Source organism: Xenia sp. Carnegie-2017, unplaced genomic scaffold, assembly GCF_021976095.1.
Source record: "Xenia sp. Carnegie-2017 unplaced genomic scaffold, XeniaSp_v1 HiC_scaffold_13, whole genome shotgun sequence".
Lineage (NCBI taxonomy): Eukaryota > Metazoa > Cnidaria > Anthozoa > Malacalcyonacea > Xeniidae > Xenia > Xenia sp. Carnegie-2017.
The window spans coordinates 4,654,494-4,670,121 of NW_025813436.1; the positions used below are offsets into that span (position 1 = coordinate 4,654,494).

At 38.0% G+C, this 15,628-nt stretch overlaps 2 protein-coding genes across 2 annotated transcripts; one reads left to right on the forward strand and one right to left on the reverse strand.

Moving 5' to 3' along the window:
- Positions 1 to 628: 628 nt before the first annotated feature.
- On the forward strand, positions 629 to 6,551 carry LOC124455767 (putative uncharacterized protein DDB_G0290521). Its single transcript, XM_047006404.1, has 4 exons — positions 629 to 769; positions 1,819 to 1,872; positions 3,495 to 3,629; positions 5,394 to 6,551. The coding sequence occupies exons 2-4, from the start codon at positions 1,821 to 1,823 to the stop codon at positions 6,257 to 6,259; spliced, it is 1,053 nt and encodes a 350-aa protein (XP_046862360.1). The 5' UTR covers positions 629 to 769; positions 1,819 to 1,820; the 3' UTR covers positions 6,260 to 6,551.
- A 1,560-nt stretch (positions 6,552 to 8,111) lies between these two features.
- On the reverse strand, positions 8,112 to 10,039 carry LOC124459454. The gene has a single exon (XM_047008903.1). The coding sequence runs from the start codon at positions 9,896 to 9,898 to the stop codon at positions 8,360 to 8,362; it is 1,539 nt and encodes a 512-aa protein (XP_046864859.1). The 5' UTR covers positions 9,899 to 10,039; the 3' UTR covers positions 8,112 to 8,359.
- Between the last annotated feature and the right edge of the window lie 5,589 nt (positions 10,040 to 15,628).

Genomic DNA, 15,628 nt, shown 5'->3' on the forward strand with positions numbered 1-15,628 from the left:
TTTCTGAAAATACTTTGAATTTAAAATTGAGCGGCCATAATTTATTAGAACGAGCGCTGGATCCACTACTGAAAACCCAGCATCTAGAGGCATTGGAAGATCAATATTTCATTTTTTTTTAACAATTGCAACTTCAGTGAAATAGTACCGTGTGTAAATAAAGTTATTATTGTTGTATTTTGACTAAACACTCCCTAACCTTCCCATCACCACCCACCCCACCCCACGCTATTTGATCAACACTGTGTATTATGATTTTCGTGGACGGCAATAAAAACATAAATAATAAATCGCATCTGTATTTTTTGTCCTAAACAGATGAGCTGTGGAAAAACTCTGAGGCTCGCCAAAATTTGAAGCCAGCAATTCAACTAGTTCCAATCTCTTCACGCACGGCCGAAAAAATTCACTTATGACACTAAAGCCTCCCACCCGTGGTGAGGGATATGCTTCTTGGTCAATACTGTAGAATAGTCTTTCTCAAACAAATTACGAAAAGTTAACGTAAGCGCAATATTTTCTCAAACAATGTGACCACTGACCCACTGACCCTTCTACATGACGTCATTTACCACATTACCAAGTCATAAATTATGGTAATTTATTAGAAAATTCCGTACATTCTGCATTTGCATGCCCTTCACACAAAGACAAAAGGCGCCATTGGCAATTTTAGCTCATATCGAGTTACCAACGATATAAGGAACTTGAAAACTGCTTCAAACCGTCTCTTCAACTGGGTTCCTTTTCGACGAGTTAAAACGCAGCGGTTAGTAGAAAGTTTTGTTCTAACTGATGTGCGACTGTAAATCCATTTTTTTTGATGTCGTAATATAGTAGTTATCCATTGTTGGGTCGTTGTTTTGTTAGTGTTTTCCTAAACAATTGTTGCTGTTGAACTGCATGGCAAGTGTACGCTTTTTCACGGCTAACCACGACTCGTATAACAAAAAATGCTACGCGTACGTTTGAAGAAGGCGTTATGTTTGGCATCGACCGGCTTTTCAAGCGAGTCAGCGTTATGTATTGTGCTATCGATTTCATGTTCATTGTGCGACTTTGTTTGAGCTTTGCTTTCATAACATCCACTTAAATGTTGTGTAAAAGCCAAAATATGTTTAAACGTAAAGACATGTCACCTCCTTTTTGTATAGTAACGAAAATTACATGAATTAAAGTCTGTCATGAAAGACAATTGACCATTATTTTTCGTTCAATTACTATTTGCTCCATTTTCCCTTTGATACTTCATCCCGGATTTTACGTAATGATTAATGCTAAGATGTGATTGTGTCAAATGCTTTGACCTTCCATAAAGCTTTGTGATTTTAGTGAGAATTTGGCGGTACCACATTGTACGTTCATTGCTTTCTTCGTTCGAAGTTCCGAAGGAAGCTTTTGGAATTTTCTTTAAACGTGCATGCCAAATTTCGATATGGATTTTTTTTCTCGTTTGAATGACTCATATGCTCTTTGAACTGCGAGAATACCGCTGTGGATTTTGTGGCATATGTTCTTGAAAATCTTTTGGAGATGTAATTCAATGATAATACGTGGGCTTTTAATTATTTATTTGTTTCGCGTGTTAAGTTTTGAAAACAAAATTCCAGTTGCACAATACTATAAATAACCGAACAATATTAATGCGACATAATTGACATAATTCGGCATCGGATTGTGACAGAATTCGACGGATTATTTTTTACTTGACCATCACAAAATTGGCAAAATTACATCATAATAAACATTGACCATCACAAACTCAGCTTGTAAGCCTGTTGCGAGCACAATAACTGAATGAAAGCTGTCTTTTTCTAGGTATGGCTTGGTCTAACATGTTTGGTGTACTATTATTTGCATCGTTTTTTGCTGGTATGTAATTTGTTCTCCAGATTTCTTGTAAAGGAATGTGAGAAAGTTGAGTTGTGGGAATGCCTAAAGCGGCAAAATAATTCACATTGATTTGCATGTTTATAAGTGCAGTAAATTTGAATATTCAAGTAATGTCATGGTGATATTAATGACAAATTTTGGAAATTCAGGTTTTGTACATAGTTGGAAGCGACTGTTTCATAGCTAGCCATACTCTTTCTGCTGCATTCTTCTACGTATAAGGGTTGTAAATTTTGGTTTGCAGTAAAAATGCCTAGAACTATTTGATTGGAATACATTGAATTTTCTTGAGATAAATAATTTATTATTTATGCATTTTGGGTAGCAATGTTAAAATTTACCAGCCCGTCCCAAGTTGAACAACTCCTGGTTTCTTTGCCCCTTTTGAAACTGCAAAATAACAATGGCCATTGGCGGACTTAATGTAGACAGCTTTTGAAGTAGAGCAAGAAATTAAACTAGTTCTTTTCTAGAATGTCTTGAGCGAGTTAAAGTAAGGTCTGTGTTTCACTATAGAAATATAATGTGTTTACTGTGCAAACAAGCAATAGAGAGGACCTTTGAACTTGGCATTACCCTGCTATGCACCCAAGCTCTCTCAAAGGTCTCCCCAGTTCGCATATGGGCTGATGTGATGTCAGCTATTGACCAATCAGTGCATGCCTGGTATTGTCATTTTGTAATTATGTCGAGTAATTTGAAGCTGTTTGCAATTTTTTCATAAATTTTGCCTACTATTATTCTCTGTGAAAAAGAAACTATTGAAGTCAGACAAAACTATCATTGCTTTAAATATTGTTTGTGTTCACTTAACTAAACTTCAAAATGTATTACTATTTTATATTATTTTATACTTCGGAAGGCAAAAGTTTTACTTTGATGTGGCACATTTTTTATCATACTGAAAAAGATGTCTCTCAATTCAAAAGCTATCCCCTTCCCATCTTTCAAGCTCATATTTCTTTTGTATGGGTCAATCCAATATTAGAGAAAGGTTTCCCCCACATACTCCACATGCTTTTGAGCTGTTTCGTAAATTATAATGCTTTATTCAAAGTCCATTCACTTTGTAGTTTAATTCACAAATATCAAAATCAAAAAGCCATTACGAAATGACTTTTTGAATGTCAGAAAAGCTATCTTGCTTGCTGGCAGCAATTGGCTGTAGTGGCCTAGCCAACCCACAACAGTAGGTTATGCAATATAAGTCTCGTAGCCTTATTATTCCTTTCCTCTGTTTGAAATTTACTGTTAGTGCAGCGAGCAAACCCAGAATTTACATAGCAGGACCAATTTCGCAGTGCATGATGATGAAGGGAACATTTTTGGTTTGCATGTCCAGTGTGATCTTATATGCAAACACATTAGATCGGATGTGCTCAAAAACTCCCCCCTGTTCTTGATTTTTCAACCATCTAAAGCAGGTGGGAGAGTCCAAGCTCATCAGACCAAATCTTGTAAAAAATTGCATGTTCAATACACGTCCATTTATTTCTTCATTTAAATCTAATGAAGCTTTGATTTTTATGCGTACTTTTACATTGGAAGAAATCTTGAAACTGTAACTTTGTGTGTATTGATGTTGTTTTTGTTTTATTCAGGTGTACTGTCTCTGAATTGCTCATGTGCACACGATTTTTTATGTTTCAATAAACCTATAACAGAGTGTGCTGGGAGAAGAATTTGCTTTGCTGCGGAAGTTAGGACAAGTAATGGTTCAATATTAGTCAAGAAAGGTATGAAATATTTCATTGTACAACAAAACTTAGCAGATGAAATGTTCAAGCTGGGATTTTTCTCACACAACTATTTTCCCAATGAAAATAAGGTACCCACCGAGCTGACCTAAAGGTGCATGCATGCCATTCTCGGATTTTTCTTTAGTTTCCTTTTTTCTGTCATTTTTTGATTATTTCATGCATGCTGTTTTATTGTTATCTTCAGGCTCCTGCTGGCCTTTCGCTTGTTATTGATTCAATGTGGGGCTATTATGAGTACATACAATGCCAAAACGTCTGGGGGGGGGTATGGGGGTGATACACCCCTCCCTGCCCCAATCTTTCATCTAGTTGGGCAAGTTACAGGAAGTTATTGGGCAAATTTTTGAAAATGAGATAAAAATACAATCTGATGCTCTGCATGACTTAAACAATTAAGTCAATATTATGAAGATGAAATGTTGTTCCATAATTTTAAAAAGTTCATGGGGGGTAGGATTTAGTACTCATACACATCAAATCTGTTTGCAATTATTAAAAATTTTGTGATATTTGGCAATTGCATGAAGTGCGTTAACATGATATGTGGAAACTCCGTGTAATTTTACTACGGGAAGCAGTTGTTTTGAACTAGTGAAACGAATTTGATGAACGTTTAAAGTGCGCCTTCCGGCAAAAATTTTTAACAGCGATAATAAATTTAGGTTTAACAATGTAAGATCGTTCCATTTTTATTGCTATTTAAAGTTAGCAAAAATACTCCTCTTAATGGACCTTTTCCGTCGTTCGAAAAGTCTGGAACGACTTACCTTTGTGACGTCATGCAAGGGATTCCTCAATACAAGATACATATACCAACTACCTTGGATGACGTCAGAATTTGGCTAGACCCAGACTTCATGCCACGACGGACAAGGTCCATTGAAAGGCAACTTTAAACCTCCATCACAAGAAAATTTGACCAAATTGAAAACAATTTTCCATCCATACGTTAGATATTACACTAAGTTTTGATATCGCTAATAAAAGTTTTTGCCGATAAGCACACTTTAACTCCTACGTGCTCTTATATTTTGGCCTTAAAACCATGGCCCGTTGTTGCCCTCTTCTTTTTCGTGAGCGATAGTCAACGGCGTTTCTTATGCCACTAAACACACTGTTTCCTTGGGGGTACTGTAAAAAAGTTATAAGTATGTTACAAAGTATTCAGAAAGTATTTACTGCACTTAGTTAGTGACTAGTGAATAGAAACCAAAATGGTTTTACCAGATTTATCACAAGCTCATAATTTACACCCATCAGCTGTTTGTTATGGATTAAAGTAGACGAAGGTGAATGTGTTTTGTTTTTCGATCATTCTTTGTCTAAAGCAATAATTTTATTGGCAATGCTGAGCAACGTCAATCTATGTCGTGTAGAGAACGTCCCTTGTCTGATCTATGTCGTGTATAGCAAGGTCACGTGCTCGATCTATGCCTTGTATTGCAGGATCACGTGCTCGATCTATGTTGTGTACAGCATGGTCGCGTGCTCGATCAATTCCTTGTATAGTATGATCACGTGCTCGATCTATATTGTGTACAGCAAGGTCGCATGCTCGATCTATGCTGTGTATAGCAAGATCACGTGCTCCGATCTATGTCGTGTTTAGTTTAGTTTGGTCAACCCCATTGTTCGACTTTGAAATTGTGTGATCGTGAACTCCCTACTGCTAGAGTGTTTTTTAAGAAATTCAAAGGTGTGCCGTCCATTTTATTGAAAGTGTAATAATATTCTATTCAGGATGCCAGTCTCCTGGTCTTTGTAACCGATTTGAGCATTGTAAAACTTCACCCGGCGAGACGTGCCTTAAGTATGGATGTTGTTCTACCGACTTATGCAAAGTTAACTACACTCTCTTTCCGGCAAAGTCTTCGTCCCCAAGCCCCAGCCTCAATCCTACGCCCTCAGTTGCAAAACCGACGATGATGCCAGCATCCACTTCCGCCTTCGAGCACTCGTCGTCACAAGTTCTCTCTGTTACTGAACCTCTTATGGCGGTGACAACTTCCTTTGCATTCTCGACGACAGGCTTACTTCGAACGGAATTGATGTCAAGTAAGCCAATGACGAAGAGAAATTTTTCGAAAACTGATGAACCTGTGATGTCTACCTATGATGAAATGATGCCAACCGTCAAAATGTCTATGACGAAATTGCAGGAACCAATGGAATCATCCACCATGTCGATGCAACCAAAGGAACCAAGGGAATCATCCACCATGTCGATGCAAGCAAAGGAACCAATGGAATCATCCACCATGTCGATGCAAGCGAAGGAACCTATGAAATCGTCAACCATGTCGACGCAAGCGCTGGAGCCAATGAAATCATCCACCATGTCGTCGCATGCGCAGAAGGCAACCAAATCAGCTGCCATGACGCAATTGAAGGAACAAATGGCATCTCCTTCAACTGAGATGAACTCATCTTCGAAAATTGAAACCTCTTCCATTTCTTCAGAATCTATGCGTAGCACTGGTGTTGTCGTTTTGTTAACAGCAGGCCCCACCGAAGACCTACGTCCGCCGTGCAAAGATTCTTCCGTGAGCATGCGCAGTCTGAATATACTCGTTCTCATTGCAATTTTTTGTTGTTGTATGTATTAAAAGCGCGTGTCTTTGTTTCTTCTCATAATTTTGTTGAAAAGACACGGTTATCGCTTGTGAATTTTTTGTTGAAAGAAAGCTTGTATTTAGTAATAGGGATATATGAGATGTATGAGATGTAGCGATTCACTTTGAGATATTCATCTGTCAGTATTTATAGCACAATAGTATTTTTATTGATGAATATGGTGTAACTAATGCGTAAGGTGTTGACGTTAAATGTTTTGTTCGACTGGTTTTTTAGGTGACTCTATTTATATGTGAGTAACACAATAAAGCACTTAACTTCTCAGTGATGTCGTCATTGTCGGTTGACATTGCGTCATACAACTTTGACGTCACATTGCTTCTTACAACTTTTGACGTCACATTGCTTCATACAACTTCTGACGTCACATTGCTTCATACAACTTCTGACGTCACATTGCTTCATACAACTTCTGACGTCACATTGCTTCATACAACGTCTGACGTCACATTGCTTCATACAATTGCTTCATATAATGAAAACATAAGTTGCATAGCAAAATATTGGTTATATATGCCTTTAAAAAATGAGAAATCTTTACAAAGACAATTTTGACTTCCTGAGCATTTTCACGAGTGAGTTATGGTCGATTTCCTTGTTCACATTATCTTTCAACTTTCAGCTCATTCGCATTCATTGATTCTTCATATTTTTTTTGCTTTCGAGCATTTTACGTAAACGATCGAATTAAGATCGTTTTTGAATTTTTTCTTCCCGGAAATCGCCCCTTTTTCAGTGCAAATTCATGCCAAAATCAATTGAAAAAAGCTCCCATTACTACCTCGTGACAAGATTTCAGATTAGAATATATTTCGATTCTTTTTTGTAAAGGACACATATTTTAGTTAACAAGGACACATGTCCGATTCACGAGGACACAAGGTGTGTAATAACACTCATTTTAATGCTTGCAGAGTTCACATCTTATAGAAACTCGGCGAAGGACTGGAAAAACTCTGCCTTCGGCAATAATACTAAACGCATTTTTGAGCCCATTCCACGACTCGCTATTATAATCTTACCATAATAGCGAGAGCCGGCTCTATCACAAACTCTTGCTTTGGGGCGCTCATTAATACGAAGCGTTTATTGGATCATTTACGATAAACAAATAACATCATTGTGGCATTACATTGAATTATATCATTTCAAAGAACTTTCATTTTATCATCGTGAAAACATTTTATTTTTTACAAGTCGAATTAAATATATGAATACGTGTATAGGTGGCAAAGCAAAAGCACCTATACACCGTCACAGAAAACTACCATTTCCTAAATCTAATTACGTAATGTGATGTCACAGTGCTGTTAGTTGAATAATGGACAAGATTGAATTTCTCTAGAGAGAAATGGTTCCGTACGTCGTTTAAATGGTCTTTGCATTACCCTAAGAAAACTATATGGAAACTTCGGTTTCATAAGCACTTCAAGTGACGAGTGGTTACGTTAATTTTGTAGAGAATCGTTAAGGCGAGGTTACTGTAAATTATTGGAGTGTCTAACAAAATATACCAACTCCCAGTGGGGGATCTAGGGTAAGTCAAAATAAATTACTGCGGCACATTTTGGCATGTATTTACATTTCTAAGTACCTTAGAGGCAAATCCATTGGTAAAATTATATTCTTTAGAAATTCAAAACCAGTAAGGGTTTTTCTGAAAATACTTTGAATTTAATATTGAGCGGCCATAATTTATTTTGACGAACGCTGGATCCGCTTAAGCAAACCCCAGTATCTACCCCGCCACCACCCCACCTCCCTTGCCAGCTATGATATGTACCAGGTGTCTTGGATTAATTGTATATAAAATAAAGGACGTGCTTGAGAAATTGACTCGACCCACAGTCGCAGTATAATGAATATACAGTAGAGCCACTCCAATTTTTCGTACCATGCATATCTTATTACTAGTGTGATCACCATAGTGGCAGCCTGTCAATTGCTTTTTTTGACCAATTGGAATGATGAAATGGCTGACGGCAGTCAGTAATCTAATTAAATATAGAGCAGCCAGTTGCACAGCAAAGTGGACCTACTGTATATTCCCCATACTGTGCCACAGCCATGTTTCACGTGTTAGAAGTGTGCTCGTTCTTGATCATCATCAGCACTTTACGTCTTTTAAACCTTTCCACCACCCGTTGTATCTTCGTCACACCCTTGCTTACGCCGAGTCCTACCAAACTGCCAACGAACCCACCGATGGCCGCGCCCACTACGGGCACTGGCACTACTATTTGGCCAACGATAGTGCCGGTTGTGCCGGCGACAAACTGACATCCGGTTTGGAATATCCGGTCACGTACTTCACGTTTGTATTGTCTCACGGTGATTTTCCCGCGGTCTTTGCGTACTTTAGCACGTGCCAACATGCTGGCCGTCACGGCGATGTCAACAAATACCGCTAACACGACGCCTGCGGCCGCGTGACCAAGCGACGTAGCCGTAGTCTCGATGCCAATTGTTGCTGTATTCTCGGCAGCAGTCCCCGTCACAACTTGCATTGCTTCCATTACATTCTCTCGGGTTCTTTTGCTATGTTTACGTAATGTAACTTGAGAAAGACGGTCGTACTGTACGATCAGTTCCTCCATCATTGCAAATCTTTCGAACATCCGAAAAGGCAGTAGCATGAACTGCGAGATCACCCAGTGGCCTAATGCCTTCGTGAAAAGCTCGTTTTCAGCTCGTGAAACAACGGGATTTGGAAAGTTCGCAATTGCCAGCAAAATTGCGGCGACAATCAAATTCTGTCGCACTTTGGTTCTGTGCTTCGTTTTCGAAAGCAACCCGGTGCTTGGTTCTTGGTCATGTTTCGCGTCTTTCTTAACATGGTCAAAGTTTGTTTTATCTGTTCTTAACGACAGTGCAAGCGTCATACTGAAGTCTTTATTTCTCGCTTCATCGACTCCATCCCTCCTCCAGTCTGCTTCCACTCCGGACTTCATGTCGATAACACAGCTCGTATTGAATTCTGATCCGGTTTTCGTGCTCACATCATCAAACGACCGCATTCCTCCAAGATGTTGGTCAGTATCGGTCGATAAATCTGCACACATTCCAGATGTCGTAGTGAGGTCATCGTTTACGAAATTACTCTCCCTACATAGTTCATCCTTTGAGTGGATGTGCACTTCAGTTCGCCCATGGTCTTCCTTTGGATTTTTACATATATCGTTTAGCATGCCTATTGCACGTACATCCTTCAAACTGGCACGTGTGAATATATTTTTTTCACTCATTGTTCTCCATTCACCCTTTGTAATGCTTTCAAATGGAATCGTTGAACATGCATTCCGAGTCACAATCACTCCGGTTATTTCACGTCGGTCATCGCTTCCACGACCTCGCTCCGAATTCGTTATTGGAAGACAGTTCTCCGCTTCCCAAACGGCAACGAAAATGTCCAAATCCGTGTAAATTACATCCAGTAACGTCTTCTCGACCGGTGTGAGTATCAAAACAAAACGATCGTAAAAGAAAAGTTGGAATTTAGTTTTCATCCGGCGAAAAGAGTGTGAATTGATGAAGTCGTCGAGTTTCCAAAAATCAATGTCCTCATTATGGCTTATGACTTTCATGCCGGCGCTTTTGACTCCGGTTGTCATGGCTCTAGGCAATTAGCTTATGTTGTTGGCAGATGTCTGTGTCGGCCGTCTGCCAGCTCTCATTTCGACTATTTAGACTATCGTGCATGAGCATAAATGGCCACTTTATTGGCCTTATCAACGAAAGACTGATTTCTAAGGAATCCTTTCTTTTATATTGTTTTTCTCCCTTAAATAATCGATGATGCAACGTATATTTTATTTATGCCTGCGAGCTCGGTCCTTTGAAATATTTATGCTTTTCATCGTCGTAAGTTCTCATTGTAAAATCCCATTTTGAATGAATAATTGACAAATGTCCAACGCATGTTTTCATCGTTCGATTGCATAAACTTTTCTTTGTGTTTCGAAACCTTTGTATCAATAACACCATTTTTCATCTTCAAGACTCCATTGAAGAGAAAGTTGAAATTTTGCAAGTCTGAAACTGTGTTTATCTGTACATTTACCTAAATCGTATCGCGTGGGATGCGTCAAATTTTATTATTATTTTTTTCTCCATCTCTAGTTTTTCCCACCGATTTTTTCCGATGTTTGAAAATACTGACCTGTCGTTATACTTGATTGTTTTCTCTCGTTCAAGTACACTCGAGAGATGCGACCTATTTATTCTACGAAGTTTAACTTTACAGATATTTTTGGTAAAACTCTCTTCATTCCAAAATGTTATAACTACACTGATTGCGAACGGGTTTGTGTTAGAGGGCAAGTCACCCCTCCCCCCGCCCCTCTCCCATTGTTAAAATTCCATATCAGGACAATTCTTCGAGACTACATGTAAATTTTCGTCTAGTCTAAATTCTCTCGTGACAAATTTTACAAAATGTTTCATGGAGAATAGGCTATGGATTTTTAGTGTCTAATGTATCGTTTTAGTAAAGATATTGAAATCGAAGTCGCATTCTGGTCTATATATTCGGCAAATCTTTTATAGGTTTTACTTCAATATTCTTGCCCTGCTGGAGGTAAATATCCTACAGGCGCCATTTGTTAAAATTCTACCAAAATAACGTCAGTTTGCAATATACATTTAGTCAATAATTCAAGACATCAAGCACGCATGGGGCTACATCGCAGCGCCTTGTCTCAACTTGCAATCTCTTAAAAAGTCCAGAAACGTCGTAGTGGTTTGCAGCCATCAGGCGTGACTGTGATCTTTTTGCCAGCAAAACTTTGAATGCCGCAAATGTCAAAAGACGATGAATACATTTGAGCATGTGCGGTGGAGTAAACTTAATTCGGAATTTCATGCAACAGCGAAAGATTATGTCAACCTATCAAGGCATGATTACCATCGTTTTGTTGCCGAAGAATAAAGTTGAGTTTGATTTTGTTTCGACTTTGTGGTCATGTTCTCGTGTCTAATTATGTTTGACCTTCGTCATCTTGCATTCGCTTCCATCACATGCAGAGTTTTGACCACATCTCCCGCGAACATGCCCTCCGAAAAAGATTATGGTTTGCCGTTTCGTTTGCGATTTATGATACTGAATAAAAGATGCGTGAAATCATTATTCGCCGTGGCACTGTCTGTTTTGCGTGTATACTTGTTATTATTCATAAGTAAATGCAAAAGCAAGCTTCCAGTTACGGTTATCAAGTTTCAAGCTTTTTTTTTCGGTGTGGCGCTTTCCTAGAGATCTAGGAGAAAGACAGAGTTACTCAAACTTTCAAATTTGAAGACTCTAACTCTTCCAACAATTACCATCGAGAGCAAATGGTTGAACCAACCACAATCCTGCTGACATGATGCGTACAGCGTATTATATGGTGCCGCAATTTACGGTAGGCATTGCCAATTAAAGTGTACTTCTCAATGAAGAAACGTTTTTGTGATTGATGTTCATCAGATTTCTAATATATATATTATCCCACTCGCTAGAAACATCCTTACTATAACTACTATCTTTACATCCACATATACTAATTTGCAAATTGCCCTAAATCACAATGGTTTGACGAGAAGGAATCTCAGTTTTTCTGTTATGTTTTCCATTCCAATTGCCAAAAATAAACACCCAATCACCACAAGCATTTACTAAGTATTATAAATTCAATTCAATACATCATTATTTGACATTGAAATTAAAAGCTCCAGAGGACTGAGGACAATGTTCCTTAAAGTTTTTAACATGAAATGACAAAACGCACACCATTCTACGTATGGTAATTAGAAAGAATACCAGTGAAAGACGAGCATGGCAAATGAAAACGAAGGCAAGAAATAGCGAGAGCGTGCCTTTTTATTCTTTTTCAAGTTTCAAACTCTATGAAATCAACATTTGTGAAGTTCGCTGAATCGCTTGCAAAGTTTTCTCCACATTTTTTTTGTGCTAAGTCAGGTATTTATCTTTTCAATAGGAGCATTTTTATAAGAGAGAGCGCTAACTTGGGGTGGGTGGGTAAATATTTATGTGTTTAACTTTTCCCGTCTGATTCTTTTGAATGCGATTGTATAATTTAAAGTGCAGCTAATCGTGCATGCAGACTTTAGGCAAAACTATTATTCATTTCTTCAGAAAATTCATTCGGAACTATTGTTTTTCCATGCAGTAAATGATCACAAAAATACTTTCATTGTTGGTGATTAGCAATGGTTAGCTTTGCTACTGAAAATATAAACAGTTTCCTGGACGCAGGCTCTTATTTTTGCTGTGATGGCAGTTTTAAGTTCTTCAAAAATAAGAGCCATCCCGAAAGAGGAGTGTATAAAAGTGATTCAAAACTTTGCCAGACGAGTACAGGTTTGCTTGCAACGAAACGGTGGACATTTGGAACGCATCTTGGGAAAGCCATAAATTGACTAAAAATTGACAGAAATAGCCGAAACTCTTGTGAATAGTCTTCCATAAACTGAATGATGTGTGGTTGTAATTTGAAATAAATAGCTTTTTAATTAAAGCCATAATTGAAATTTTCATGGGTACGAATCTTTTTGGGTCACCCTGTATTTGTGAGAGGTTATAGTATTAATGAGAAACTACGTGGAAGGAAGAAATCTAGTCAAGTTTGGTAGCGATTCTAAACAAAAATTTTACGCTAAATTATTGAAAGTTCTCCATGTCAAGTTTAAAGGATGTCGATTAGCAATTTACACCACCAAGTGTAAGCACTTTTATCAAGTCGTGTGCCAGCGGAAAGCAACAGACCAAATGATATATTTTATATAGAAAGCCTTGTTCGTCCTTGGTTCGTCACTGTGTCGTCGTCCCAGTTCGGGTTGTAGATTGAGGATCAAGTGCAAGGTTGAGGTTAGGAGGGGATGTGAAAGGGCGTTCAGTTTGCCCTCTGTTTCCTGACTATTAAAAAATGTAAGAAAAGACTTCCCGAGGGAAGTCATCGAAAAATTTAATCAAAAGACTTATTTTTTTAGGGCATAATTTTTGCAACAGATCCCATTTTCTTTTTTTTGTGTGGGATTTTTTTCTGAAAATATACTAAGTTTCGCATTCCATTGTAGAAAAATCAAGAATAGAAATGCCTTTTGTACACCTTGTGTACACTATTTTCTGCCCTTGATATGTTCTTGACATTCACGGTACTCGTTCACTGCAAGTCTTATGCTCAACACACCAAGCCCAACAACAACGGACTGACCCTCGAAGGTTTCGAACCCCACATCCCAACCTGAGAAGCCTCACTCTACACACTCGACCAGTGAGTGCTTTCAAAACAGATGGAAAATTTAATGTACTTATGATATTGTGTTTAAAGTAATGATAAAAAAAAGAAAATCAAGGAAATGGACAAAACATCAGTGGAATCAACTTTTAAACCATTGACATCTTCACCACAACAAATCAATGTTCTGTCAGAAATAATCATTTAGAGTCAGACTGATCACACAACAAAAAATATGATACACCAATATGGTTCGCGCAGCATATTTCAATACGGTATTAGTACTATGATTTCTTTCAGCAACTGGTATCAATAGTTATTCAAAAAATGATTTTCCTGAATTGCTCTTGTGCATATTGTGTTGCCGTCAGTCTTCAGACAATGTTGAATGTATATGGTGTTGGTTAAGACACGTTATAGTTGAAAGGATTGAGAAGCGAGGTGAATGAAATGAGCATCTTCACATTGTTGTCATTTATTTCATCGGTTGCCTCACCGATGAGCGTTTCGTCATTACATATGTAAAAGGTATTAGCGTCTTTGTCGTTCTGGTATTCGGCTATGTTGTCTGGAAATGCACAGCGAATCATATCAAACTGAAACTTTAGAAATGATCGAGTATATATGACTACGCTTCTTCCTTTTCCACAGCAAATTTCGCAGTAGCCTTTATCTTCCCTCCTCGCTAATCAAATGTTATTGTTATTCATATCAACATTCATCCTTCCATGTTGTCAAGATAATACTAACAAATAAGCTGTTACAAGAAGCCACTGTGTATGGCGTTCCAATATCTGGTCTGTTGCGTTTTCCTGCTACTTGCTGCAGTAGTTTTATATGAAAAACATAAGCTTACAATGGTGGAACACTTTCAAATGCTCAAATATGGAAATGTTGCGGTACATTTATTGACAAAAATTTCTTTATGATTGACGTCGTTGAATGAAACTTTGCATTGTGAACATCCAATGGTAACGTTCAGTTTTCGTTAAAAGTCGCTTCCAATAAACTTTAGTCGATTCTTCCCCTCTGCGTGATCTTCTACTTCCTCCCAACTTTATCGATCAACTAATCGCCATCCTCAAGTTACGCGAAAATCATTCGATCTCTCACCATATAACCATTGTTCATTAACATTTTTGCCCTGTTCACTCGAGAAAATAAACATGAACGCAAAGACTTTTGTCGATTTTCCTCTAGAGATTTATAATAGACAAAGACATCGGAATCTTTGTTCAACTTATCTTTTCAATTTCATTTTGTCTCGCTTTAAGGCTGATTTCCATTCAGTGCAAATTGAGATCACTTTCTTTTGAATTGTAAGCTCTCGACCACAACAGTTTCACACTGCCGCATACAATTCAAATGAAAAGTGATCGCAAAAAGTCGATCGCACGACAATTTGCGTTAATGGAAATCAGCCTTTACGCTTATGTCGAGTTGCCGTGATTGTGCTGCGTTCACATTGGTGTTCCAAAATGATGCACCAAACAAAAGAACTTCGTTAAAATTCTTTTCAAAAGGCACACCAACATGGCGGCCATGACGTTGGTGCAATACAGCGTGAATGTTTTGATTCTAGAAGTTATGAAAAATTCCCGAGTAAAAGAAAATAGTTGTGCTTTTAACAAAGATATTTAATAATACACGTGTAGCTGACAATATTTTATGCACTCATGGGCATAGCATGATATAACATTGAAATTATAACACGTCGTCCTCTGAATCTTCTTTTTTGTTACACCCTGTAAAATCACAGTTTATGGAAAGTAGGTCCACTTCTTGAGCAACTGGCTGCTGCATATTTAAATAGATTATATTTGCTGCCATTAGCTATTTCATCTTTCCTGTTGCATGGTCAAAAAAGTAATTGACTGTTCTGTCTGCCACTATGGTAATCACATGCATAATAAGATATGCTTTGCACGAAAAACTTCAATGGAGTGGCTCTACGGTATGTTTACCATACTGTCGTATAACTTACACACAAATGATATTATGATACACAATGATTGATTTTCATGGTAGCAGAGAAACAATCGAATGGCATGGCTATGAAGATAATATGCGCAAAATATGGTTGTATTTTTACGAATGTACAGTGCACCT

Coding starts and splice junctions, on each gene's coding strand:
- LOC124459454 (XM_047008903.1), bottom strand. CDS start 9,898: ATGACAACCGGAGTCAAAAGCGCCGGCATGAAAGTCATAAGCCATAAT.
- LOC124455767 (XM_047006404.1), top strand. CDS start 1,821: ATGGCTTGGTCTAACATGTTTGGTGTACTATTATTTGCATCGTTTTTT. Junction 1,873..3,494: donor ATTTGCATCGTTTTTTGCTG/GTATGTAATTTG, acceptor TGTTTTATTCAG/GTGTACTGTCTCTGAATTGC. Junction 3,630..5,393: donor TTCAATATTAGTCAAGAAAG/GTATGAAATATT, acceptor TATTCTATTCAG/GATGCCAGTCTCCTGGTCTT.